The sequence below is a fragment of the Colletotrichum gloeosporioides genome, assembly GCF_011800055.1.
Source record: "Colletotrichum gloeosporioides strain Lc1 chromosome Unknown consensus_49, whole genome shotgun sequence".
In the NCBI taxonomy this organism is placed as follows: domain Eukaryota; kingdom Fungi; phylum Ascomycota; class Sordariomycetes; order Glomerellales; family Glomerellaceae; genus Colletotrichum; species Colletotrichum gloeosporioides.
Window position 1 is genome coordinate 166,506 of NW_025544694.1, and position 26,301 is coordinate 192,806.

Below are 26,301 nucleotides of genomic sequence, written 5' to 3' on the forward strand. Positions count from 1 at the left end.
AATGGGTTCAACTGCAAGAATCCACTCCGGTCTGCCAAAAAGCCGTCTCATGTCAAACAACACTGCTACGGTAGTGCTGCTGCAACCATGTCCGAGTTCATCGCACCCTTAAGTTTTCTCTCGAGTCGCATCAGGCTTCTGACCGAGAGCATTTCGTCATTAATCAGAGCTGCGGACCGAATTGCGCTTACAACAGTGCATAAGGGGAAACTTGACCAGGTGTTGAACATTTCCGGCGAAACGAAACAACTCGCGAGTAAGGTTTCAAAAGATGAGGCCATCACGGGACGAAACTGAAATGCAGCATGTGTCCGCCCAAAGTCAATGCCTCTCCCGGCCAATCACTGGGCAGAGATTTCGGCCGTTGAGTATTCCGATACCTTACAAGCGCCATGTGGGAGAAACTCTGAAAAGTTTGGCGCAAACTTCATTAGACGACCCATTATCTCATCATCATGAAAGCAATGGAGTGTTCGTGTGAATCGCGTGGGAGCAACGGCGTTGCTCAAAACGGACTTCCAAGAACTGAGTTCGGCTTCGCGGCTTCTAGCGAGTGTCACATTGATTGAGCATTCGTGGAAACAGATGGGAGAACCCTGCTTCTCCAGGCCGTTGGCGTTGGTTTGACTTACGCGCCCCCCTGACTCAAAGAGATTAGTTTGGTGGAGACCCTGAGAAATAAAGGGTGTGATATAATGGCGGCGAACACATAATTCCTCCGCAAATCAACATGGCCTCCAATGACAGCCTGCTGCTGGGAGACGCGTTTCTGATTGACATGAAACACCGTCATTTGAAGGATTTCGACCCGCAACCCCATAATATTATTCCTTTGAGAACGGGCACCGACGGGAATAAACTCATGACACTCAACGGCGAGCGCACTAACCAAACCTTCATTGATCGAATCGAGCAAGTTGGCGCACATGGGTCTTTTCCATTGATTCCGTATGGCTCGGAGACACTTTACCGAATGAGGCTCGAGTGATCCACTGGCCCTTGCTATGAGGCCATGCTCGTCAGTCCCAATGTGTCTTGATCACCCGTTCGGACGGAGGAGGGTCTGCGAAGCTCCTCCAATCATTCAGATCAAACGTTCTCGCTGTAACGCTGTCGCAAATTGGATCTGAAGGATATATAAAACATTACCTTGGCGCCTACTTGGCGATCGTTCTTCAGCCAGTCTCAACATCGTTCGCTGCTCCATTTCATACTCAATCTCACTCTTTTTCTCCACGCCAAGATGGCCAAGTTTCTTGTTCCTGCTGCGGCTCTGCTGCCCGTCGTGCTGGTAGCGGCGATTCCCGTCTCCAACTCCGTAAGCTGAGCCCCGTTGTTTCGTCCGATCGCAGCCCATTTCGCGACATTTAGACTGACCCGATTTTGCCCCTCTTAGACCGGCTGCACCGTTACCAAATTCGAGGATATCGCGACCGCCGTCTCGTCATGCACCGACATCACGCTCTCTAACATTGCTGCCCCAGCGGCCAGCCCCATCGATCTCCAGAAGCTGAAGAAGGGCACCAAGGTTACTTTCGACGGCACAACCACCTTCGCCACGACTGTCGACTCCAGCTTCGACCCTATCATTATCTCTGGAACCGACATCACAATTACTGGCGCACCCGGCCACGTAATTGAGGGCAATGGCGCTGCTTATTGGGACGGCCTGGGTTCCAACGGTGGTGGTGACAAGTGAGTACAAACACTCGGGCAGAAATGAGATACGTGAAGCTAATGCGCCCGAATCAGGCCCAACCACTTCGTTGTTGTCAAGAAGACCAGCAACGCAAAGATCACCGGCCTGAACATCAAGAACTGGCCTGTTCACTGCTTCTCCATGACTGGCAACCAGAACCTTGTTGTATCTGATCTGATCCTTGACAACTCCGCCGGCGATGTGCCCAACAACAAGAGCGGCACCAAGGCTGCAGCCCACAACAGTGACGGTTTCGACATTTCCTCCAGCGACTATGTCACCCTCGACAACATCAAGGTTCACAACCAAGATGACTGTGTTGCTGTCACCAGTGGCACCCATGTCACCGTCAACAACATGTACTGCTACGGAGGACACGGCCTCAGCATCGGCTCCATTGGCGGCAAGAGCAACAACACTGTCGATAACGTCGTCTTCTCCAACTCTCAAATCATCAAGAGCTCAAATGGCTGCCGCATCAAGTCCAACTCCGGCACCACTGGCTCCGTCACCAACGTCACTTACAAGAACATCACCCTCACCGACATCGACACCTACGGCATTGATGTCCAGCAGGACTACCTCAACGGCGGCCCGACCGGTTCGCCTACCAACGGCGTCAACATCAGCAGCATCCACTTCGTCGATGTTCAGGGTACTGCTACCGGTAGCGACGCCTACAACTACTACATTCTTTGCGGTGATGGCAGCTGCTCTGACATCACCTTCGAGAACACCAAGATCACCGGAGGTGGCAAGGGCGGCAGCTGCAACTTCCCCGCCAGCGGATGCCCCGCATAAGCGCTTTTTGGGCGTTTCTTTTCCTCGTAAATATTTCATGAAGTGTATACGTATAAAGACCATCACGTCATTGGGAGGCCAGACCTCTAGGTCATGAGTAGCTGGCATATATAGACCGAACAATACCAAGTATATAACTTTATTACGATAAAATCTCATGGTGGGCAACGATTTGCGCACATTCTCGTCCAAACTCTCCGGAACGTTGGTGACCAACTCGTATTGTCTCACTTCATTTAACCGATCAATACCCGGAGTTTGGGGAGCAACCAGCTGTTTTGGAACCCTTGACAGCTTTGAAGTGGTCGTTCTATTTCTTTCAGTATGCCCCAGACTCTTGCCCATTGGTAAACTGAATGTCAACCTCTTAACACTCACAAAGCTGTGCCCACGGTATTACCCGAGTGGGTTGACACACGGATAAGCAGAATTTGAGACGCCGGTTCTCACATTGGATTTTACCTCGCAGTCGCTACATGCTGCTCAACGGTATCCCGGAGCGCGCTCACATCCCTAATCCTCTCGCCCCCCATTCAATCTCCAGCTACCACAGTACATCAATCAGCAGGAAAAGCACATGCAGACACACGCTGATCTAAATGTCTCTCCCCTACGACCTCCATCCCAACCCTACTTAAAACCCCCACACTGAACCGGAATCGACCAGTTCGTACTCCGACTCAAATCAAGTTGTTGCCGCTCGGTGTCTTGTATAGAGCGATAATCGCATATTTTGCTGAGTTCCGAGTTGGCTACCATTTGCTACTAAGGTTTCTGTCGTGTAGAACTCGGGCAGCAAAGATTATGGCGCCTCCCCCGAGGAGACAGCACCCCTGAAAATAGGTGTCTCGTCAGCAAACCTGCCAAGCTGAGCCGACTGAACAAAGAATATAAATATGACTTACAGAGAAAATGATAAGAGGATGATACCCAGTCCTGGTGTCGCTCTTAATCAAGGCCCCAGCCATCGGACTGCCCGTCAGGACAGCCATGGCGGTAATGGTACTAAATGCTCCAAGCCTAGCTCCGAGTTTTTCGGTGGGAATAATTTGCCCGGTGGCGGCAGGCATGACTGAGATAAAGACCCCAGACGCAAAGCCGTAGAGACAAGCGAATGCAACGAGTACCCCAGGCGTCGTTGCAGGAAGCCACATGACCACACACAACAGTCCGCAAAGAAGAATCATCGGGCACAGAAAGTTTAACCGGCCAATGCGGTCCGCTACATATCCACCGCTACTAGAATCAGAAGACGTCCATAGTTCAATCGGGTACGCATAGCACAAGGAGGGGGTACACACAGAATACGTCCGAAAAGACTCGATGCGTTGATGAGGGGCAGTAGGTACGACCGAACTTTTGAGTTCGGATCGAGGGCGACACAAAAGGGCTCTGCAAACCGTTAGATATAGATCCTACGCGAAGACCTGGGGCATCAACACAAACTCTGAGACTCACCTATGTAGTAAAATGGGACATACACGCCCAGGCTTGCGATGACTGCTCCAGCCGAGAGACATGAGTAGCGTATGTCTAAGAAGCCCCTGTAATCAAGCAAGCTTCCGAGAGATTTCAGCTTCCTCTTTGGATGCTTTGAAGAGGACACAACTATGGCCAAGCCGTAACAGGTCAGCAGAATCACGGCGCCAACACGGAGTGCCCATGCAAAGCCAATCTGGGGGATCAGTCTCGAAAACATGATCGGGAGGCAAACCCCGCCCAGACTGCTGCCAGATGCCACAATGCCCATGGCCATGGCACGCTTTCGGTGGAAATATTGCCCTGCTACGGTGAGAGCCGGCTACGTATTCCAGGTTAGTACGTTTTAGAGCCTGCATTACTGCGAATGAAGCTCCTCAACCAATAGTCCTGGCGAATGAATAAGATGCGACCCACCTGAACTCCGTAGGCAACAGTGAGGCCAAAAAGGAGAGATTGAGCCAAGAACTGCTGCCAAATCGCGTTGGGCTGAGTGAAAGATGTTGCAAGCATAGAGCCAGCGCCCCCGATCGCGGCGAACAGGTAGAGCCACTGAGGAAAGTTTAGCATCTTCATGGCACCCATCCTGAGCTCCAATGAAGTAACTTACTTTGGGACCGTAAAGATCAAACAGTGCTCCAGCGACCGAGCCCGAGAGGTACATCAGCGTGATTTGCAGCGTGCCAATGAAGGATATGGCGGTCGGCGAGTAATCCTTCAGATATTCTTGTTGGTAAAAAGTCTGGAAGAAACCGAAGCTGTTTACGACGCCAAAGGATGCGAAGTAAACCAAGAAGGAGCCGGTAACTGCGAGCCATGCCTGCGTGCCTCCCTCCGGATACACCTCTTCTTGTGCGGGCGAGAAAACTCCATATTGGGTTCCAGAGATGTTCTCAGGGTCGGATGGAACGATGGAGTTGTGCTTCTCGGACCGAGACTGACCTGATAGAGTGTTACCCGCCATGGTTCACAACGTGAACTGGCTTGTCAAATAAGGTTAGGTTGGCAAATGTGCTTACAGCGAGGATGATGTGGCGACCGTAACGATACGGTCAGTAGTGATGTTGATGGTGTTTGCAACAAGACTTCGCTCGAATCCTATGGAGGAGAGTGGTGTTTGTGACCAGAGAACCTCGTCGGGGGCACGCCCGTGGGCGAAAGGTTATATACCTTATTTCCCTGTGGGATTGCACAATCCTCCTTTTCCGAATTGGGACACATTTTCCCTGCAAAAGTTCCTTCGCACCGCCCGGCGATATCGGGTCGCTCTCCACAGCTTGGCAAACTAGCCAATTGGTATTAAAGTCGAAGCTCCCAACTGGGTGCTGGGTTCCTTGTCGCATCTTTTCTCTGTATCCTCAATCTGAGCGCTATCTAAATGATGAACACCTCTCAGGCTACACAAAAGTCACCCAGTTCACCCGTCAGACGCCTTGCATTGAATGTAAACGCCCCCCTGTTTTCCAGATGCATGTGAAACCGTGCCTGACGCTCTGAAGGCCTGTGCATCCTGCCGTGAGAGAAAGACAAGATGTAACGAAGCGAAGCCCTCTTGTGATCGGTGCAAGAGACTGGGACTGGCGTGCGCATATGTGGAGAGCGTTGCATCCAAGTGAGATCCAACAGTGTTGATCTTTCTAGTCACAGTTTTCTCATGAAATCTCCGTTTATCAGGAAAGGTCTTTCAGTCTCCGAATTGGCTGGCGCCCTTCAACGAATGGAAGACAAGATTGACAACCTTGTGGCAAAGACAACGGCAAACCAGGGAGTTGGACCACTCAGCGATCGCAACCATCCAAGTTCTACGACACAACCTCCGAATACACCAGCCCCAGTCAGCCCCATTAGCGCCTTTACGCCCTCAAGGCTCGGGTCGGTTCAGATTCGTCAGGAACTGGCGATACCAGAGCGTCACTGCACAGCGCCACAGCATTTACTAACATGGTCGTGCTCGCCCTTGACTCTAAACGACCGTGAGCTGCGATACCCAGTCGACCTTGAAACTAAGCAAGCCAGACTGAGAAAGACTACTGCTGCACCAGTATGTCTGTCGCAGAACATGAGCGAAGTGAGCAGCAGCTGGCTATCTACCATATCCTTATCTCAACTCCGTGACCTAGCCAACCTCTATTTCACTCATTTTCATCCTCAATATCTCATTCTTGACGAGGACAATTTCTACCACCAGCATCTTAGTCGGGCCCTGAGAGTTGGTCTTGATGACAGTTTAAGCAGCTGCGTTGTACTTCTAGTACTTTCCCTTGGTTCCGTTGTCGCGTGTCAGACTGATGGCAGACGGTGGGCCCAGTCAGATTCTGCCACTGACATGCTTGAGTTCGAGGCTGGTCTCAGCTTCTTCAATCTAGCTTGCAACATATTTCGTGATGTTGAAGATGTTAGCTGGGAAAGCGTGCAGTGTCTTCTGCTCATCGCGTAAGCATCACTCATCGCGTTCTGAATCCTGGAACTAACACAAGGAGTCTTTACAACTCATCCAAACTCAGAGTTTACGACCATTGGCGTTTCATCAACAAAGCATGTTCGACTGTGATAATCTTGCTGCCTCTGTATGTTGACTCATTTCAAAAGTTCATGAGCGTTGTCTAAACAAAGGTTGGACAGAGAGGAACAGCTGCAAGCTCACCATTGCCAACTCTACTGGATTGCGTACCTACAAGAAAGGTACTGAAGTACCGCTGCTGCGCTTGTTGATATCATAAACGCTGAGAACATTTCAGTCAAATACTCGTCGAGTTTGAATTCCCTTCTAGCGGTCTTAGTGGGCTTGAAAGCTCCGTTCCGTTGCCGCTTCTCCCAGATCCTGGGATCGACCCCCGGCAAAAGGAGTACCAATTCTTCTTCCTTGCCCTCGTTTCGATGAGAAGACTTCTTAATAGGATTCACTCCCATTTATACAATCAAGGTGACTTGGGAAAACTCCGCGATGTAGATCGATACTGGTTTTGACTGATATTGCAGAGCGGCTTGTGACTCCAACTCCCTCCGTGCTCTACGAACTCAACCGACAGATTGAGGAGTGGAAACAATGTCTCCCCTCTGCGTTTCAGTTCTCGGATCTCACGCTGTCAGATGAAGTCCAGATTGCTTCTCAAACCGACAAGCGCAGCATGCAAGAAAGGCTCAAGGGTCACTTGAAGGCCCGTTATCATGCCGCCAAAACCATACTCTACCGACTTCATGTTCACAGGGTGATACACAGCTCTGGAATAGATGCCTCGGATTACGAAGTAGAATGTGCTAAAACCGCTATTGCTTCGGCGCTGATAGGAATTCTTCACGGCGGGATAATGCACGAGCCTTTCCAGCTTCTCCTATTTCCCATTAACTCCTGGAGAACGTAAGTTACCGCCTCGATTTGAACGTTCTGGAGACATCTGACAAACCTAGCAAGGCTCTTTGCAACAAGGATTCAGATACAAATGATTCAGAAAACGGAGGTTTCGGGATTGGCAGCGGCCCTACTGCCAGATGGCTGGGAGGTAATAGATCGAGTCCAGGCAACCATTGTTGACGCTGCATCTCGTTTTTCACCGACAATCACTAGGGATTACGAGATTATTCAGAGTCTCGTAGAAGCATAACTATGTGTACGCGTGTGCCATATGTTTAATCTTGATGCGTCCAGCATTCTACTTCAATGTCATATTTTCCTCAAACTTAATGAACCCACTGGGCTGCAGCCTTCGAGCGAAACTCTGCCACCAGCCCTTTGTCCCTTGAGTGCTTCGCTGCAGAAACCATAAACACGGCATTCCCTTCAATTACCCATTTTTGAACGCTATCGTCCCAGTAGGAGATAATCACTCGATCCAGAGTAGCCCGAGCAGTGGCTGTCTCCCCAGGACGCACAAACACCTTGTCCCACCCCTTGAGCTCCCTCAGAGGTCGGCCGAGTCTCGACTTGGAAACCGGGCTGACGTAAAACTGTACCACTTCCTTGCCGTCAACATTCCCAGTGTTGGACACGTCAACCTGGACCTCAATCTTTCCGTCCACGGCAAGAGAATCGCTGCTCAGCCTGATGTTAGAGTATGCAAATGTCGTGTACGAGAGACCATATCCGAAGGGGAACAACGGCTCAATCTTGCGGCGGTCGTAGAACCGGTAACCGAGATAGATGTTCTCACCATAGTGAACAACATCATTCTCTCCGGGGTAGTTGTCAAACGAGGGTGTGTCCTCAATGCGGCGTGAGAATGTGATCGGTAACTTCCCACAAGGATTGGTGGTCCCAAGAAGAATGTCGGTAATACAGTTGCCCTGCTCCTGCCCTTGATACCAGGCCTGAACAATAGCTGGCACCTCGTTGACCCAGGGCATTGCGATTGGGCTGCCTGTCTGGTTGATGACGATGGTCCTAGGATTCGCCCTCACTACAGCCCGTACCAACTCGTTGGATTGCCCTGGTAGATCCATGGAGACCATGTCGCTTGTTTCGGTCTCCCATTCATGGTCTTTCCCAACGACCACAACTGCTACGTCGCTGCGGCTGGCGAGGTCAATGACATCTTGTAGCATGGCATCGAGATTGCCAGGATTCTCCAGGAATCCAACTCGACCACCGTCTTGGACCTCCTCACGTTCAAGCATGCCCGTATAAGTCATGTCGTACGGTTTGGGCTCGCGACTGATGGACTCAAGGACAAGCTCGTAAGATTGTCCGGCCTTCAGCTCCACTTCAATGCGTTCTTCAGGTGAGCCGTAGCTCATGAAAAGAGAAGACTTGGGTGACCACCACCGGCGTTCAATGTTGATGATCACCTTTCCGTCGAGTATGAGCTTCCCGGGTCCGCAACTTGAGAGAGAGAATTGATGTGTTCCACTAGTTTTGGGCGTCAGAATCGTCTTAGCGCGGTAGGAGTATCTTTCCCCAGTCGTCAACTCTGGCGGAAGCCCGTCGTAGCATACCAGGTTCGAACTCGGTCGGTGCTCAGTCATGAAAGGCGTGCCCTCGTGCTTTATGTTTCTCCAAAGCGACAACACGAATCCAGGCAAGCCGGTCTCCGGGTTCCTCATCACCGAAGGCTCCAGAAGAGGGAGGTAACGGTGAGTGAGTATGCCTGGCTTCGTCACGACTTCCGCAGTCGGAAAAATGCTGGAGACCTCCTTGCTGAAGGAACCGAATGGCGTGGTACGGTAATGAGGTGAGAGATTCGAGCTCCCCCCTCCAGTTGCAACAGACCTGTTTGCGTTTGGGCCGATGAACGCGATGGTCTTGCCGTCAAGATCTTCCAAGGGTAGGATACAAGTCTCGTTCTTCAACAGGACAATGCCTGTAGCCCGTTAGCACAATCCTTTCTGGATGACCGATGGTTTCTGGAGTAGACTCACCTTCGGCGCCGGCGCGGCGCAAGATTGCCCGATGCTCGGGGAGATCAACGGCCTGCTCAGGTCCTTCTCTCCAGTCGGGAATCTTGCTCTTCCCGGTCTTATGGACAAGCTCGAGAACCCTAGTTGCGGAAGCATCGATGAAGGAGCTGTCGACCAGGCCTTGCCGGTGAGCTTCAAGAAGGTGCTTGCCCCGCCTCCTCACAGGCCCCGGCATTTCAAGGTCCAGACTGCAATGATCCGTAAGCTTCGTGACTTTCCTTCAGATTTCCCAGATGACGTACCCAGCTGTAAGAGAGGGAACAACGCTATTGGTCCCAAACCAGTCACTCATAACGAGGCCGTCCCAGCCCCACTCGCCCCGGAGGATATCTCTGATGAGGTAGTGGTTGGCAGAGCAAAAGTCTCCGTTTACCTTGTTGTAAGCCGTCATGATCGACCACGGGTTGCTGTCGCGGACCGCGATTTGGAAAGGCTGGAGGTGGATCTCGCGTAGGGCGCGCTCGGGAATCTTCTCGTCGATGAAGAAGCGGCGATTCTCCTGGTCGTTGGCAGCATAGTGCTTAACACAGGCTCCAATGCCGGCAGCTTGAATCGTGTTGATGTACTGGGCGGCAAGTTTGCCCGTTAAGAAAGGGTCCTCGCTGTAAGCTTCAAAGTTGCGTCCGCCCAGAGGGGTCCTTGGGATACAGACTGGACGTATCGAGTATGAGTGCTATGTTCGACCGAAACTAGCAGACGAAGGTCTAGCTGTACTCACCAGTCGGTCCGAGGAGAACATCAACTCCCTTGCTCTTCGCCTCTGCTATCAGGACGTGCGATACATCATCAATTACTTGCTTGTCCCAGGTAGCAGCAAGTGAAACGCTGTTCGGCTCGTCAGTCTAGCTTAAATGGCAAGTCCGTACCACTAACCCGGATGGCAATGAAGCTGCAGTCACTCCATCGACGAAGATGCCTCCGCGCACGCCAGTTGGTCCATCGGAAGTCTTGATCCTGGAGATGCCCAGCCTAGGGATGGGATTCGTGCGCCAGAGATCTTCCCCCGTCAACAGCAAAATTTTCTCTTCCAGTGTCATCTGTTTCAGCTTCTCGCTCGCAAAAGCTTTCGCATCTTGAGGGGGAGTCACAGGAACTTGAGAGGGATCGTAATCCCGACCATGTCTATCGGTGTCGAGCATGTTGAGAGTGAACCAAATCGAGTGAGCTGAAAGCTGAGTAAGTCCGCGTGAAGAACATGGAAGAGCTGTGAAAGACTCTTCAAGGAATTTCGTGTATACTGCTTCTTTTGAATGATCTAGAAACCGGAGGCAAGACGACGAACCAAGACTTCACGCATCCATTACCCGCAACATGTATTCGCGACCCATCGTTCAACTTCAGTGTGGCCATCGGCGCCGGTCCGCATCTCCCCGCCTGGCTTCCTCAACCCGGTCGCAAAACATTCGACAACATTTTTGTTGATTGAACTAACCAATAGAAGTGTGAGTGAGACTGCAGTTGAAGCGGCGGAGCTTGCATGAAGCCCCCACAATGCACATCGGAGGCAGTCCGTTTCTCCCCGCTCATCCTCTGCGATTACCACATTGGGCTACGCCGCGCTCGCCCGTGGTATTGCCAAGACCTGGGGAAGTCTTCCCCCGCAGATGCTATCCGGGGTTTGGGGATGAGAACATGGCTAGAATCGCACCATGTGGCCGGGCCTAACGCCATGTCGTAAGTCTTGAAGCACGGCTTGGTGAGATTCCCGAACCAGGCGCCTTGAAGTACCCTCCATGTCCTCCACAACATCCTTCAAAGGGATACAAATAGGCCCAATATGTTGAATCGCATAGCTCAGAGCTCGTGATCTCCAGATCTCGTCTCCTCGTCTTTCCTGTCTCTTGCCCGTAATTACTCGGACGATGGATTCCAATTCTGACCCCAACCCGTTCCGAACCGTGGCAGAGATCCTCGCGGCAGATTCCCGGCCTGCGGTCTCTTCCCTCACGCCTTCCCTCATCCGTCTCTACGCCATCCTTGCACCAGCTTGCCTCGTCGTCTGCGCGACGAATGGCTACGACGGTTCAGTCCTGACCGGACTCCAAGGCGTAGCTGCCTGGAACCAGGAGTTTGGGAGTCCCAAAGGAGCTCTCTTGGGGATCACCAGCGCAGCCTACCCCCTCGGCGCGATCCTTTCGACGCCATTCTCGGCCATCATCTCCGACCGTTTCGGACGGAAATGGTCTATTCTCATAGGCAGCTGCATCATGATCATCGGCGTGCTGATACAGTGCCTCAGCCACTCCATCGGGCTCTTCATCGGGGGACGTATTGTCGTCGGGTTCGGCATCACCATGGCCCTCGCTGCAGCCCCTGTGCTGATATCCGAGCTCGCACATCCCCGACACCGCGTCCTCTTCGGTTCTCTATACAACACCAGCTTCTATCTTGGCGCCCTGACGGCTGGATGGGTTACCTTTGGCAGCTATCGCATCCCAGGCTCTTGGTGAGTAATCAAGATGTACGACACACCGAGTTATCAGCGGCTGCTAAGTTGAGGAAAAGGGCGTGGCGTCTGCCAACTATGCTTCAAGCGGTTCCAGCCTGCATCCAGATGATATTTGTCTGGTTTCTAGACGAGTCCCCACGTTGGCTGTGCTACAAGGACCGCGAAGAGGAAGCCTTCAACATCCTCGTCAAGCACCACGGCGGCGGCGACCCAAACGACCCCCTCGTTCTTGCGCAATTCCACGAGATGAAAGTCGCCCTACAGCTGGAGAAGCAGGTGCAAGACGCGGGTCCCAAGCTCTTTCTCAAAACACCAGCCAACCGAAAGCGGCTGCTCATTCTCGTGACGCTTGCTGTCGCCGGTCAATGGTCCGGGAATGGATTAGTCAGTTACTACTTAACTCGTATCTTCAGCAGCATCGGCATCACAAGTCAGCGGGAGCAGACTTTACTCAACGGAGTCATCAGCACGGTGAACTACGCAACCGCCCTCATGGCGGCGGGGTTGTCGACAAAGCTCGGCCGGCGGTGGATGTTCGTCGGCGGCGGGATTGCCATGTGGCTGACCTTTTCGTCGCTCACAGCTAGTATTGCCGTCTACAACACCAAAGGGACAACGGCTTCGAGCCAAGCTGCCCTGGCGTTCATCTTCATTTACTATGCAGCATTCAACCTGTGTTTGAACCCGCTTCTCTTCCTCTATCCGACGGAGATCCTGCCGTTCAGGCTGAGGGCTATGGGTTTGAGCATTCTTGTATTCGCCAATAAGGCGGCGTCGTTCCTGAACCAGTTTGTCAACCCGATTGGGATGGAGTCTCTGAGTTGGAAATACTACCTTTTCTACGTCGGGTGGCTGCTGGTCGAGATCGCGGTGTTCTACTTTCTGTATCCAGAGACGAAGGGGTACAGCCTGGAACGCATGCAGGAGGTGTTTGGGGAGGAGATCAAAGATGACGGGCCCGAGGAGAAGGCCTCCATCATCAACGAGATGAGAGCGGTAGAGCATAAGGAGTGAGGGGACCCCATACTTTGAATATGACCACTAGAAGGATTAACAGCAGCTCACTTTCGCCCCAAAAGTAAAACCAAGTGTATTCGTGTCCCTGGACGATACATGCAGTCTTCAAAAACAAGACCCCCTCTCCGACCGGCAGCTAGCAAGAAACACTAAGTTGTCCGTTGAGAGACTCACTGAGAAGATGCAAGCCAAAAAATGAAAGGGACGAGACTCGAACTCGCGCGGGTTGCCCCACCAGGAAACAGATGTTAAGCTGACCTTAACCTGGCGCCATAACCAACTCGGCCACCCTTCCGCTGGTGATCTAAGGGATGACTCCCGAGATCGGATGTGGATGCCGGAGACGACCGGGGAAGATGTTCATATGCCGGTGTTGTATGGTGTGGGAGAGCCTTAGGGCTTCGGCTACGGAGGGGGGAGGCTTTGCGGATGGGATCCACGCACTTGGGAGAGATCCACCGACTGACTGAGTCGGCACAAGCTGGGCTCCCTCCGGGTGGTGGAGCATACGAAGTCAAGCGCGACCAATTCAGCGGGTGGCGAGGGCATACGAGTCTTGATTGGATTTGACACGAGGTCATCACAAGGACGGAGGCTGAGTTGATATGGCAGAAAAACATTGACACACCGATACTGAGGGACAGACCCCGGTAGATGCATATACCAGAAAACACTCACATGCAACTACGGGGCGATCGTCAAAGCCTTCGTCCGAACCAACAAGTTGCGATGAACTTGCCCAAACCTTAGAAAACTGGGATTCTAACTCTAATGAACAGTGGCTGAGCAGACCCCCAAAACCAACAGAGAATCACCAGTGTTAAAGAAAGCCTCAGCCAAAACACAAAACGGTTTGGGGCTTGAGGCGTTCTCAGAGCCGTTGAAACGGTGCCGTAGCTGCTGAAAGACTAATTACTCGAACGCCTGAAAGCACGTTGCCATCACCAGAAAACACCTCTAACCCGACCCGGCCTGTTGCTTTGCTTTCGCAGCCGGGCGCGGGAAGCCATCCCGGGAACGGGACCGATCAACGGGCGCGGCCTTGGCAGAAACTCAATGCATCGTCATTCTCTCCCCCCCCCATCTTCCCCAACACTTAGGTCGGGAAATAATCATACCAGCATGTGAGGCGGGGGGACATCCGTACACGGCATGCACGTTGCATCTGTTCATCTCCAAGTCACCCGTGCATAAACGGAAAAAAACAAGTGCTCGGCACCGCATCCCGGGGGGAGGTAAACAAATGCGGCCCAAATCTCCAGCCAGTCTCGCCAAATAGGGAAACGAAAAAAGAAGCATTTAAGATTAAATATTGGAACTGGGCAGAAAGGGCCCGGGCAAGACGCAACGAATGAATAGCCCGACAGCACTGCCTCACTCGCCAGAATCCAATCTTTCTTTCCTTCCAAGCGAGAGAGAAGCCAAGTTTATTCCTTTCGTCCAATGTCGATGAACGGCATCAGGGGAAAGGGAGGGAGGGTGAGGGTCAATGCCTAGCCGAACGCGTGTTCCCCACTGCTTCCCGCCGTGCCGCTGACACTCTAGAACCAAGTTTTTGTTGGCCTTGGGTGCGCCTGGCTCTGAAGATGGTTTAGCTCCAGGTACGACGACGGCGTGATTCGCTGCGTGCCTGACACGAGGGGCAAAGAGCGCATGGAGATGTAAACAGTGCATTGCGCCATCTCGTCGTCGCGTTATCTGCTGCTGAACATGACTTCAACGTTGGAACGCGACCGGAAAACCACATGATGACGATTGAAAAGACAGTGGTATGAATGAATTCAAACAATGACGCACGCAAGGTCAATGTTGTCCGCGCCGGCATTGGTGGTGAGGCGCGCCAACACGAACAAGAAATCCAATGATTTACCAACACCGTTCTAAAATTAGCTCAGCCTCCTCGAAGAGTCGACCAGAAAAAAAGAGAAGGGCACCACCTGCGCCCGGTTTTGTGGGCGTGTCTTCACTGGGTTCCCTGTTTCCCTGCAGCGCTCTTGGAGGAAAGAGGGCCAATACGAAATGGACGGGCCGCCGCCAGTGGTCCAGAACTTGGACCGGACTCGACCTTGGGCCCTGGGAGTGGGGAGAGATCAGCACACCTCATTTCCGACTCTGGGGGATTCCTGCCGCCCAATGGAAACCCAGATCTGGGTCTGACCCTCTCTGAGTCGCCGGCGCTCACCGAGTCAGGAGCTTAGACACACCAGGCTGTGGTGGTTCATCATGTTACACGGGCTGTTCGGTGTGAGACATTGTCATACGGGCCGCCGTCAGCTTACGGTCAAGTCACTGGTCGCGAGGCATGTGGGATGTCTTTGATGATGGTTTGAATGATTAATTACATTTCCTTCAGTCTATCCGCAGTCTATCCACGATTATGATACCAGAATGCACACATGTCCAGTGTGTGAGTCAAAATACACGCTGCTATTCCCTCATGTGCTGCTCAAACTTTTTACACCGAAAAGGCTGCTACTACTCCCCACACTTAGTAGAGGAAGGCAATGGCGCCGGCGATGACGGCCAGGGCACCGGTGGAGAGGACCTTGACAGTGGTGGCACCGGAGCCGACGGTGGAAGCGGAGCTGCCAGCGCCAGTGGTGGTGGAAGAGCCGGAGCCGGAACCGCTGCCAGAGCCGGAGCCAGAGCCAGAGCCGGCGGTGCCGCTGGGGGAGGCAGTGGAGACGGTGGTGTTACCGCCGGATCCAGAAGAGCCAGAGCCAGAGCCAGAGCCGGAAGTGCCGTTGCCGGGCTTAACGGTAGCGGTGGAGGAGGCAGTGCCGGTGGTGGTCTCGGTGGGGGTGTCGAAGGTGGTAGGGCAGGTGAGGTTGAAGAGGGGCTTGGTGGACAGGTCCTTGGTGATGGCGAACTTCATGGTGTTGTCGGGGTTGGAGTCGCGGAGGTTGTACCAGAAGGTAGGGGTCTTGCCGAAGAGCTGGCGGCAGCCGATCTCGTCCCAGTAGGTCTTGGCGTTCTCAGCAGAGGGAACAGCCTCGTCCCAGGTCTCGCCAGTGACGGGCCAGCCGGTCTCAGTAACCCAGACGGGCTTGCCAGCGGCGGTGGCGATAGTGGCCTTGTAGGCCTTGTCGAAGAGCTTGCCGGCGTTCTTGATGCTGTTGCCCTTGTCGTTCTCGTAGTAGGGGTACTCATCAACACCAACCCAGTCAATGGCGTCGAGGACGGGCTTGTTGGTGGCGTTTCCCCAGACATCCCAGGTGTCGACGTGGCCGATGGAGACCTTGGACAGAGGAGTGTCCTTGAAGGCGGTCTTGAAGTCGTTGATGAAGCCGACAATGGTCTTGGGGTCGGCACCGACACCAGACTTGTTCTTGACACCGGTGACGGAGTTGCGGTACAGGTCCTCAGAGCCGATGGAGGCACCGATGATGAGGTCGGTCAGCTTGGTGCCGTACTTGGTGACGGCGGTCTTGAGGGCGTTGATCTCCTTGTCGATGTTGTCGGTGCCGGAGGTCCAGACACCGAGGAGGATCTTGGTGTTGGTGTTGATGGCAGCCTCGAAGGCCTCGATGGGGTCCTCGGTGGAGTAGGCCTGGATGTTGGTGTAGAGACGGACGGCGTTGAAGTCGCCGGGGGCACCCTCGAGGTTCTGGGCGGTCTTGAACTCGGCCTCGAAGTCGGCCTTGAACTTGGCAGAGCGGTCGGCCTTGGTGGCACCAGAGTTGAAGCCAAGGTAGTTCTCGGCGGCAGCGGTGGCCGCGAGGGCGCTGATGGCGACGGCAGAAACGGAGGCCTTCATTTTGATGATGTGTGATTATGCGTGTGTAACTGGGAAAGAATAATCGCTCTCGTGTCGGTCGGGAGGTATCGTAAGACGGATAGGCAGCAAGAGAAATCCCAGGGCTGTTTATTAAGGCTGGGAGATGCTGTGGTTGGTCGGGGACTGTTTGGCTGTGACTAAAACAAATAATAAAGAGTGTGGAATAGTTGGGTTTGTTGTCGAGGACCAAAAAGAATGACTGGCAAAGGGAAGGAGGTGCCAAAGAAGGTGTCGACAACGGGTGGGACAAGGCCGGGTATTAAACACACGAAGAAATTCGGGAGTCCGAGTGAAGGTGGAGTGTGGTGAATGAAGATGGAAGGGGAAGGGGAAGGGGAAAACAATGACGGCTGCCGTATTGGCCTTGGACGTCACGAAATTAAGGAGGTCCCCGGCTCAGGGGGGGAGCGTGCGGAGATCACGTGAAGCGACTGGACCTGGACCTGCCCGCTGCAGACAGACCTGCTGGAACACCCAAGGCAGGTAAGGTACCTCGTACACAACCCGGAAAGGAACACTGGAGAACCAAGTTTGTTTTCCGGGGCTTGTGGACGAGGGCTGAACAGTCGCCCAGCTGGGGCCTGGCGCGCTGGAGCCGCTCCACTTGTGCTGGAAGATCAGCCAAGGCGGTGAATGCAACCACTGACGCAGGGGAACAGACGCTGCGCCGCTGATGCTGCCGCTATGGATTGCATTGACTCGCTGTTATTCACTCTCGCCTTGTCGTGCGTTTCGTTGTGCATCTGTCATCCCATCTTGTTTGCTTTTTCCCACGTCGCGTCGACTCACGGCACTTGATGACCTGTGCCTGTGCCAATGCCACCCGGATGCCAGACGTGCATCTCAAAACTCGTCCAATCTTCCTTCAAATTCATGGCTCGGACGGGAGTGGCGGACGAGGCGCTTGGCTAATTCCCAGCGGCATTCCACTCACCACCTCCAACGGCCCTGAGGCTTGCCGATGATTTATACACAAGATGAAACGTCGCGACATCCAACTGCAAATTGACTAGCTTTGTTCCAGTCCAAGTCATCCATCTATCTGTCTTGAGTCGTCGTTGTTGTGTGAGTCTGTCATGTGTTTACGCTGCATCGGTGCTTCTCATCGTGCATATCGGCCTATGTAAGGTATGCATCTATCAATATCTATTAATCGCATATACACAGTCCCTGAGCAAGTTCCCTGAATTCGGGCAATCCAACCATCATTGTTACTGATCATTGGTAACAATGATCTCAACCCAGCCTTGTCATGTCTTCCAAGCCTCTTTTTTCCATGATTCTGCATCTTGGCCATGCAAGTACCATTGACCCCAAAGTAAGCAAGGCGCAGCGGCTGTCCTCCCACCGGCAACTGGCTGGCCGGCTGCCTCCGCCCCGGGTACCGGCGAATGGCCCTCCTTGTCTCCCGCACCTACGGGGCCGAGTCGGTGCCCGCGGACGACACGGCCGAGACTTGGGCCTTTCCGCACAGCTCGGGAACAACTTGGAACGCTGTTCAACCAGATTCTGCATTCTCAGCTCGACACTACAGTCCTACTTGAGGTTTATCTCTTCATACCCTACTCTCTCCCAAACATCGAGATCCTCAAGCTCGGCCATTCCGACGCGTTGGTAAAAGCCGTTCCCAGCGTTGACGACCATGAGACCAACGCCCAACTTCCTGTTGTCCCGTAAGATTGTCCCAAGAAGCAAGACCTGTGTCTCTCTGCCTTGTACCTCCTTCTCGAAGGAATCTTTCTTCAAGTCAGGAAGCTTGTCACATCCTCCCGATATGATATCACCATCCTTGTCGGTATGATCCGCGCCGAGGTCATCAGCCTTCATCATGCGACAGTGAAGTATAGCATGTCTTGGGACCCTTGTCCCAAGAGTATCCCATCCTTTGACCTTCGCGTCTTCCTTGATGAATATCTCGGTGTACTTCACCTGCCGACCCAGCGATGCCCAAGACCAGCTCGGTGCTCGACCCGATCTTTGCGACTCTTCTTCTTTCTCGTCTGCATCAATGGGCTTATACCAAGCGAGCAGCTCAATGAACCATTTCTTCCACAGCCCAAAGTAGTTACTGTCCTCCCACAAAACCTCGAGCTCTCTCGTGATTCCCCTCAAAGCGTTCAGTCTATCATTACTGTCACTCAGCGAGCGCCGGGTGTATTGCCACACAACCGTCTTCCAAAGGTACATCTTCTCCTCAGCGTCATTGCCGTAATGTCCAGCATTTTCCTCGCTGAAGCTAGTCCACGGCAATCCTTCCAGCGGTTGTAGATACTCCAATGCGTCGTCTCCCCCGACGACGCTCTGCAAATCAATCCCTTTACATTGCCAGAGCAGCTCATACTCCGAAAAGATTAGCAGCCGTGACGAGAGCATGAACTCTTGAAGCACCCATCCACGCTCATCCAACGTGTGTTTCGGCACATGGGGTCGTGATCGAAGATACACCGTCCCCTTTGGGCCCTTTCCCTTCGACCCGTCCACAGCTATACTTACTTCGGGGATATATGTGCCTCTCTGTCCCAAGAACCCGTCCCTTGCCCTCTTGGCTGTCCCCGCTGCGATGGTGATGGCAGCATTCTTGTAAATTGTTGCCATTCTCCCTACCTCTTTCTCCTTGTCTCTGTCACAGTCCTGAATAATGCAAAAAGCGTCCACCCACAGGTATTTGAACCCGAGCATTCTCGTAACCTCAACCGCGTCCTTGACCGACTGCTGCAGGGTCTCCTCTTGTATGCCGTTCTGGGTAGACATTTCCGTTAGAGTATGCCTGCATAAACGTACTTTCTGTTCACCTCCCCAGCAGTAGCTCAATGCGATATACTCTCCACGTTTCTCCGTTTTGTTAACAAACAGTTGAAGGGAAGGTTTGTCTGTGGTGCCCACCTCGAGGACGCGGGATGGAAGGACGCTGTTACGAGAGAATTTGCATGCTTCGTGTTTGTTTGTATCGTCTTCCTTTGCGTCTTTGCATTCGTCGTAGAGCCGTCTGGCCTTGCTGAGGACTTCCTGAGTCTTGACGTCCCTTTTGAGGGGTCGACGCGGAATCAATGCCGCCATAGGATTGCCTTCGAACGTTGTCAGTATGTAACTCTAACCTAGCAGATATTCAGAACTATATAGCCGTCTCCCACCTTGTTTGGCGTAGGGATGAATGCATAAGCATATTACGATGTTGTCGTTTTTTGACGGCGCGAAATATCCCTCCAAAACGTTGAAGACCGGGCAATGTGCGGTGCCCGCTTCGCCCGCTGGACGGCGATTTCGAAAGATTAATGGTTTGTTGCTGAGCAACCCCGTCTTTTCGTCTTCTCCTACTTCGATAGACTCAACTATCAAGAAGCATGACGGACAACTTCGCTCGGCATTGATCGAGCGAAGAAACTCGGTGTGTGTATAATGACGAAAGCCAGCTTTGGAATTGAGTCTTCTCAGGCCTTCTTCCGAAAACATCAGACTGCATCTGGCGCAGGCTGTATCTTGAACGGGATGACCTTCACGGACCCTTCTCAGAGGTCGAGGTGGATAGTCCTCGTCTTCCGCCTCCATCTCCGCTGCCTTTCGGCGATTGTTCGCCCTAAGGGGGAGCGTCAGGCTCATAGTCGACACCGCGAGACGACAGTTGAGACTAGAGCATAAAGCGCGACAAGACCGGAGGATCGTAGGGTATGACCTGAACTCGCTCAAAGATGCAAGAAGCCCGGAAGAAATTCACAATTGTAACGAGAGAGCCGCCGAGGGCGCCATCAAATCTGCCCTGCACTTGTGTGGTATTCCCCCAAGAGGGGCAGTTGGCCGACCCCTGTGGCTGAGTCTGCCTGCAGGAAGGCAACCAGGCTAGCATGCACGAATGCCAAAACGGGGCGAGTATTCAGGCAACCATTGCGGCCTTCGACAAGGCAATTATGCAATTGGATTTGGGCAAATTGCGACCATGGAATTTGCCTTGGGTGGTATCTACCTATTATCTGAAGTAACTGCAGTGCGTGGGGTATTTCAGAGTCAAGGACTCAAAGGACCACCAGTTCAGGGAACAAGACGTTGAGAGGGGAGAAGAGAAACAACTCAATTGTATCAGGGTATTATCAAAAGAGTCCAAGATCAACTCATAAACTCGTTCCAATCATCAAAACACAAAAAGAAGGCTCCACAGCGACGCATGAGCGCGCTGCCATTCGTAAAAGAAAACAATTAACCGCCCGATCCAAACGCCCCTTTCAACCATCCTCCACGCCTAGTCGCGCGACTCGTCCATTTCTTCCGGAGTGTCATAATCCTCGTTGAAACCAATCGCAGCGAGATTCTTCTTCACGCTCTGCTGAGAACTCATTTCCTGTAGCGATCGTCAGCACATGTTGGCTGGGGGGTTCGGTGAGAAGATACATACCACCTCGACCGTATCCTTGATGACATATCTGGTGACAAGCACCTTCTTGCCCTGGCCGAGACGAATGGCGCGGGCAATCGCCTGATTCTCAACACTCGGGTTCCACTGCAGCTCGACGATAAAGACGCGATTCGCGCAAGTGAGATTCAGGCTGTTCATACGCATGTTAGGGATGCTTCTGAACGGGAGGAATGAGAACATACCCGAAAGCACCAGTGCCAGTCGTCATGATGAGAACCCTCTTCTCATCTTTATTCGCGAAATCTCTGAGCATATCCTGACGTTGGCCAAGGGAGCAATCGCCGTCGATACGGAGAAAGGGGATATTTGCTCTTTCTAGGTGTTGCGCTACGAGGTGCAGAGTTCTCGTCCAGCACGAGAAGATGATGCTGCAAAACATCAGTAAACATATCAAACAGATAGTCTCAAGCAACGCTACCTCTTGGTCTCATTCAGGTCAATTTGGACATCTTCGATCAACGCCTTCATCTTCGTAGAGTGCCCCGTCGAGTTGAAGTAGATCTCGTCATCCCTCTTGGACCCAAGTTGAGCTGGCGCGTCGACCATCTCCACGTCTCCTGAGCCCCCGGGCCCATCAATCCTGACAACCGGGACGCCAGAAGGCAGCGCACGCTGCGCCCTGGCAGACCTCATCCAGTTTTCACACACAGGGCAGTGTCTCGCTTGCGGGCTTGCCGTGCCGGCAGAGTAAGTAGACTGATCGAGGCACTCGGAGCAGAAGACGTGTGCGCATTGCTCCTCGAACTCGTTCCGCAGCCGGCTGGAGCCCAGAACCGGCATCGGCTGGTGGCATCCGTCGCAGGTAATCTCTGCATTTTGGCCCAACGCGCTGACGACGGCCTCCCGCTCGTCGAGGCGGTACGCGCGACGGTGCCAGGAGAAGGGCTTCTGGTACGTTCCGTGGTTGCACAGGATACGCAGCTGGAGGTTCGCCTGGAACAGCCCAAACTTGGAGCTCTTCTCCACCTCGCCGACCTTTTGCTTGATCGTCCGCATCAGGATCTTCTTCGTATTATCGTATTGATCGCGTTCCTCCGCGGTGAACTCCAACTCCTTGGTGACTTCCTTGAGACCGGGGAGGCGCAGGAGCTCCTTCGTCCGGCGCAGGCAGAGAGAGTCGAGGAGCGTAATCAGCCGCTCTTTGACCTTATGAGGGTCCTCCTCGTTCTGCTCGAACGGCAGCTCTATGTATCGCCGGAACTTGGCGGGCTCATCAAATGGCTTGGCGCGGATGAAGGCGAAGAGGGCGCCAATGTCTGACAGCTTGTTCTGGATAGGCGTTCCGGTGAGACACCAGCGGGAGTTGGCGCGCAGGTCTCGACAGGCGTGGAAGAATGTCGTCGCGGGGCGGCGGATGATGTGGGCTTCGTCAAGCACGACGCGATACCAGCCGATCTTGTGAAGTAGAGAGGACTTCTTTTCGAACTCTGCCGAGAGGGTGTTGTAGGTTGTGACAACGACTTGAGAGTTTTTGATCTTTTCAATGTCTTTCTCACGGCCGGGGCCATGGTACTTGATCGTTTTCAGGCTACCTTGGACGTGTCTACTGCTGGTTAATCTTGCTGTGCAACGGCTTGGTGATGTGCATTGGCTTACTTGTCAATCTCGTTGGTCCAGTTGTAAATGAGGACTGAAAATGTCAGCATCCAAATGGAAAACCCTATGCACAGGTTGACCTACGGGCAGATGACACGACTACTAACGTCGAGCCAGAATAGCTGATGTCCTTGAGTTTGTCCTCGTTGCCGTTCTCCTGCTCTGCCCACTCTTGGCCACTTGGAAGAGTCTTGACAATGAGAGAGAGGATAGACAGAGACTTGCCCATGCCCATCTCGTCAGCCAAAATACCTCCGCCTCGCTCTTCTGGTTTGGTACGTTGTTTGACGTTGGTAATCTTGTGGCGGTACCTAGGTCTGTTAGCTCAAAGCATCCACTACGCGACGTCGATGTGAACATACCAATCACTTCCGTCAACCTTGACCGGCTTCCAAAGACGATAGCGGTCCCCAATCTCACCAGACTCCCTCTGCAGCATGAACCCCAGTGCCTCTTGTTGATGTCTTGTGCAGGTCAGTGAATATAGGTCGATGAGTCTCATCGAGTGATATACTCACATCAGAAGTTCGTTCTTGAGTCCCTCGCCGCCACCCACCTTTTCGAGGTCCCTGTGCTTGTCCAGAGATTGGTAAACCTCCAGCATCATTTTCCTCAAATTCTCTTCTCTCGGTTGCCTCTTCGCCGGGCCGCCGCCGCCAACCTCTCTCACTGCCTCCACGGTCATCTCTTCAACCCCATCAAGTTGGAGCATGTGTGGGTTTTCATAGTCCACGTCCTTCCTAGAATGCGTCGGCTTTTGCAACCAGAGCTTTCCTTCTGATAACTTGTCGCCAACTTCATGCGCAGCTCTCCTGGGCCCGTAGACGTTGATATCGACCTTGACCATTGCTTCAACAGGCTTCTTGGCGCGGCCAATGGTTTCTCGGAGGGTGACGGTTGGCGCGATGGGTTCGAACTCGACGCCAGCTCGGGTCAGCAGCGGTGAGATTGTCTTGCCGGGACCGGAGCGTAGATAGCCGAAATCGGTTTTGTCCTTGAAGGCGAGGAGGACATGATCTTGTGAATCTGAGAGCTCGAAGCGTTGGTATTGTGTCTTTCCTGCGGTCATTGCTGCCACAAGCTTCGAGTCGATGACGGCCATTTCACCTATCAACTTGACATCCACATTGTAGAGCTATTATTGTGAGTTGGCATTCTTATCACGAGAGGGAGTGAAAAGTAGTTTGGATGAGATGAAAGTATGAAATAGTTAGCATACCATCCCGTAGCAGACTTTGTCAAAGTCTTCATCCCCAGCCGATGAACATGAATCTGAGCCGGTGACGATAGACTCGGGGTCCATAGAGGGGGAATGAGTGGCAGGCAAAGAGTCTGCGGATGACCCTGAACCTGACGGCGACGGCTGGGATACGTACGATGCGCCGGGAGAAGGCATCGTCATGTTTTGGTGGGCCCATTCTTCTAGCTCGAAATCCAGGTTGAACGGGGCGTCTGCAGTTCCTAGATTCAGATTTAGATTTCCTAGTTGGTCGGTGGGATCGAAGTGTGTGTTTTCGTAACCGGGGTTAGGGCCATTGGACAAAATGCCGTTGAAGACATCGGTGATAGAGGAGTATTCCTCGAGGACGGGGGTTTCGTGTGTATAATCCATGCCCATCCCCATGCCCTGGAACTGGGTCTGGCGAGGGTACGTTCCGGTGTAGTCGTCGGCGCTCTGGTACGAAGACCCTGAAATGGAGCCGTGAGGGGACATGAACGACGGGTCAGGGTATTGGCTGTGACCATCGTCATCTACATCGTTGAGAAGACGCTTGAGAGACATGTTGGTCGACGGGCTTGACGTTGACGTTGACGGGAATGCCTGTCCCGTATGTTGGTGGGTGGTGTTCATGATTTCGTAAAAGTCCTCGCAACCAGTGCAGAAGAGACCATAACCAGATGATTGGGGGAATTCCAATTCAGTCAATCAATCAGGCTCGCGACCTGAATAAGAGGCCGGGCGAACCACTTTTGAGCACATGATGGTCGGTGACGTGAGGCATCGAAGGCGGCTGTTTGCTGTGCATTTCTGGCGCGTCCCCAACGGTCTCGTGAGGCGCAGTGCCGACGATGGTTTGCGTAGTGCATCGTGCACTCCGAAGAACGCTGAGCTGTTCCCTCCCCGTCCCATAACGTCTCCCCCGCTGTCCCGTCCGCCAGGAACAGGAACCTAACGTAATGCATGGGAAGGGGTGAAGGGATGGGGGGAACAGCCCAGCGGGCATTAGCGGGCTTCGGGCTCGTGCGAACCACGAACCAACGGTACGCATGGTGGTCCGCAGGGCTCCGTACTGGCGTAAGGGACACCGGCACTCGCAGTCTTCACTGAGGTATCCCAGGGGGGGCTGGTGTTTTTTCCACTTTCCCAGCCCTGGAGCAGCAGCAAGTCAACGTTGTGTGTCCCGTCCTGTGCTGTGCTTCGGGTTGTTTGTGTGCGTGCGTCCACTGTTTGCACTGCCTCCCCGAGGAGCCGCAGCGGGACCACGGCCACATCTCTACCCCTGTCTGTCTGCTCTCACCGTCGGGACCTCCTAGGGGCTCCGCCACAGCACCGTAGGAGGGCTCTCCAAGTTCCAACACTACTGCGTATGCTGCCGCAGTGCCAACGGTGGCCTCTCGGTGTCCCCCGACCGGGGAATCAAGAGCCTCAATGACGAGGGGTCTGTTCCCACTTGCCGATGCTTGTTTCTCTTGGAATGTTCGGAGAGGGCTCCGATCATGTTGGGGAAGATGACGTATCGTTTAGACCTCGTGATGCTTTCTTTCATCTATCTTTCTCCGAGGATTCGTAAGGCAGTTGTTGTATCTACAGTGAGTACCGATGAGAGACAAGATGAAGAGACACACGTCGGCAGAGGCAGACACAGAGACAAGACCCCTGTCACTAAGGAATGCAAGACACAAAACTGCCTGACAGCCTCAGAAAAGTACACTGCAGAAAGGGGTGGGATATCACCCCTCACGCATCTCCAATCCCCAAAGAGATCTCCTCAAATGCCCCTCATAAGGCTTCATAAGGCGTCCGGCGGGGGAGGGGTCGCGAGGTGGCCGGAGCAGCCCGCGCGTCTGCGCGTCCCCAAATGCCATGCTGCTGCTTGTGACTTCGGGACATGGGTGAAGCATAATGCAGCCCTTTCGCCAGTCTCCAGCCTCCAGACCGCAGCCCCATCCAGGGTTGTGCGGGTTCTTGTCGACTCAATGCCAGAGAAGTGGCTTGTGTGGACCGCAAGACATCATCAGCAAAGAGAATACGTGGAAAGATGGAGAGCGAAGCTCGCAGTGGCAGTGCAGTTCGGCTGCCTAGCGCCTCATGCCACCCCTGCCGATTGCTGTGTCTTTTCTTTACCCCTGTCTCTCAGGCGGGCCAGCGACATCATCAACACCAATGGGCCACCTCGTGTCCTCGACGTTGAGCTGACAGGGGTCGCTCAGACGGGGTAACATTTTCGGGATAGTACCGCCTGACTGGCTGCCTCTCTCTTTCTCTATTCGAGAAACGCATCAGCCTCAATGATGTCGACTGCTCGGATGGTCCCGTTGTGCGGGATTGTGGGTTTCTCAGGACCCTTTCTTTCCAGCCCAGTCTCGTCTAGTTTCCTTCTTTCATTGCTTTCCTTCTTGGATTCTGCAATGTCTCCCAGCTAGCTCTTTGTTGTGTTGGCTGGTGAACTCAACCGAGAACATTG

The 26,301-nt window shown here is 53.3% G+C and overlaps 8 protein-coding genes and 1 pseudogene across 9 annotated transcripts; 3 read left to right on the plus strand and 6 right to left on the minus strand.

The window, feature by feature from the left end:
- Positions 1-1,243: 1,243 nt before the first annotated feature.
- GCG54_00012083 (putative endopolygalacturonase D) lies at positions 1,244-2,500 on the plus strand (the record flags this gene model as incomplete). Its single annotated transcript, XM_045411971.1, has 3 exons — positions 1,244-1,318; positions 1,397-1,695; positions 1,753-2,500. The coding sequence occupies 3 exons, from the start codon at positions 1,244-1,246 to the stop codon at positions 2,498-2,500; spliced, it is 1,122 nt and encodes a 373-aa protein (XP_045263755.1).
- Positions 2,501-3,252: 752 nt separating this feature from the next.
- On the minus strand, positions 3,253-3,654 carry GCG54_00012084 (uncharacterized protein; the record flags this gene model as incomplete). The annotated part of the gene is made up of 2 exons (XM_045411972.1): positions 3,253-3,333; positions 3,406-3,654. 2 exons carry the CDS (start codon positions 3,652-3,654, stop codon positions 3,253-3,255), a joined length of 330 nt encoding a protein of 109 aa, XP_045263756.1.
- Positions 3,655-3,722: 68 nt separating this feature from the next.
- On the minus strand, positions 3,723-4,943 carry GCG54_00012085 (Fujikurins efflux protein; the record flags this gene model as incomplete). Its single annotated transcript, XM_045411973.1, has 4 exons — positions 3,723-3,892; positions 3,959-4,301; positions 4,397-4,531; positions 4,590-4,943. 4 exons carry the CDS (start codon positions 4,941-4,943, stop codon positions 3,723-3,725), a joined length of 1,002 nt encoding a protein of 333 aa, XP_045263757.1.
- A 505-nt stretch (positions 4,944-5,448) lies between these two features.
- GCG54_00012086 lies at positions 5,449-7,578 on the plus strand (annotated as a pseudogene). The gene is made up of 6 exons: positions 5,449-5,591; positions 5,654-6,412; positions 6,486-6,546; positions 6,577-6,686; positions 6,718-6,902; positions 6,959-7,578. Coding segments are annotated over exons 1-6 (1,878 nt in total).
- A 79-nt stretch (positions 7,579-7,657) lies between these two features.
- Positions 7,658-10,698, minus strand: GCG54_00012087 (Beta-glucosidase B; the record flags this gene model as incomplete). Its single annotated transcript, XM_045411974.1, has 6 exons — positions 7,658-9,273; positions 9,332-9,558; positions 9,613-10,021; positions 10,089-10,195; positions 10,244-10,542; positions 10,675-10,698. 6 exons carry the CDS (start codon positions 10,696-10,698, stop codon positions 7,658-7,660), a joined length of 2,682 nt encoding a protein of 893 aa, XP_045263758.1.
- Positions 10,699-11,232: 534 nt separating this feature from the next.
- On the plus strand, positions 11,233-12,833 carry GCG54_00012088 (MFS glucose transporter mfs1; the record flags this gene model as incomplete). Its single annotated transcript, XM_045411975.1, has 2 exons — positions 11,233-11,816; positions 11,876-12,833. 2 exons carry the CDS (start codon positions 11,233-11,235, stop codon positions 12,831-12,833), a joined length of 1,542 nt encoding a protein of 513 aa, XP_045263759.1.
- A 2,491-nt stretch (positions 12,834-15,324) lies between these two features.
- On the minus strand, positions 15,325-16,593 carry GCG54_00012089 (putative glucan endo-1 3-beta-glucosidase eglC; the record flags this gene model as incomplete). Its single annotated transcript, XM_045411976.1, has 1 exon — positions 15,325-16,593. The coding sequence occupies one exon, from the start codon at positions 16,591-16,593 to the stop codon at positions 15,325-15,327; it is 1,269 nt and encodes a 422-aa protein (XP_045263760.1).
- Positions 16,594-18,150: 1,557 nt separating this feature from the next.
- On the minus strand, positions 18,151-19,671 carry GCG54_00012090 (uncharacterized protein; the record flags this gene model as incomplete). Its single annotated transcript, XM_045411977.1, has 2 exons — positions 18,151-19,353; positions 19,396-19,671. 2 exons carry the CDS (start codon positions 19,669-19,671, stop codon positions 18,151-18,153), a joined length of 1,479 nt encoding a protein of 492 aa, XP_045263761.1.
- Positions 19,672-20,845: 1,174 nt separating this feature from the next.
- Positions 20,846-24,398, minus strand: GCG54_00012091 (DNA repair protein RAD5B; the record flags this gene model as incomplete). The annotated part of the gene is made up of 9 exons (XM_045411978.1): positions 20,846-20,944; positions 20,999-21,149; positions 21,202-21,387; positions 21,438-22,562; positions 22,616-22,649; positions 22,700-22,926; positions 22,978-23,079; positions 23,134-23,750; positions 23,835-24,398. The coding sequence occupies 9 exons, from the start codon at positions 24,396-24,398 to the stop codon at positions 20,846-20,848; spliced, it is 3,105 nt and encodes a 1,034-aa protein (XP_045263762.1).
- Between the last annotated feature and the right edge of the window lie 1,903 nt (positions 24,399-26,301).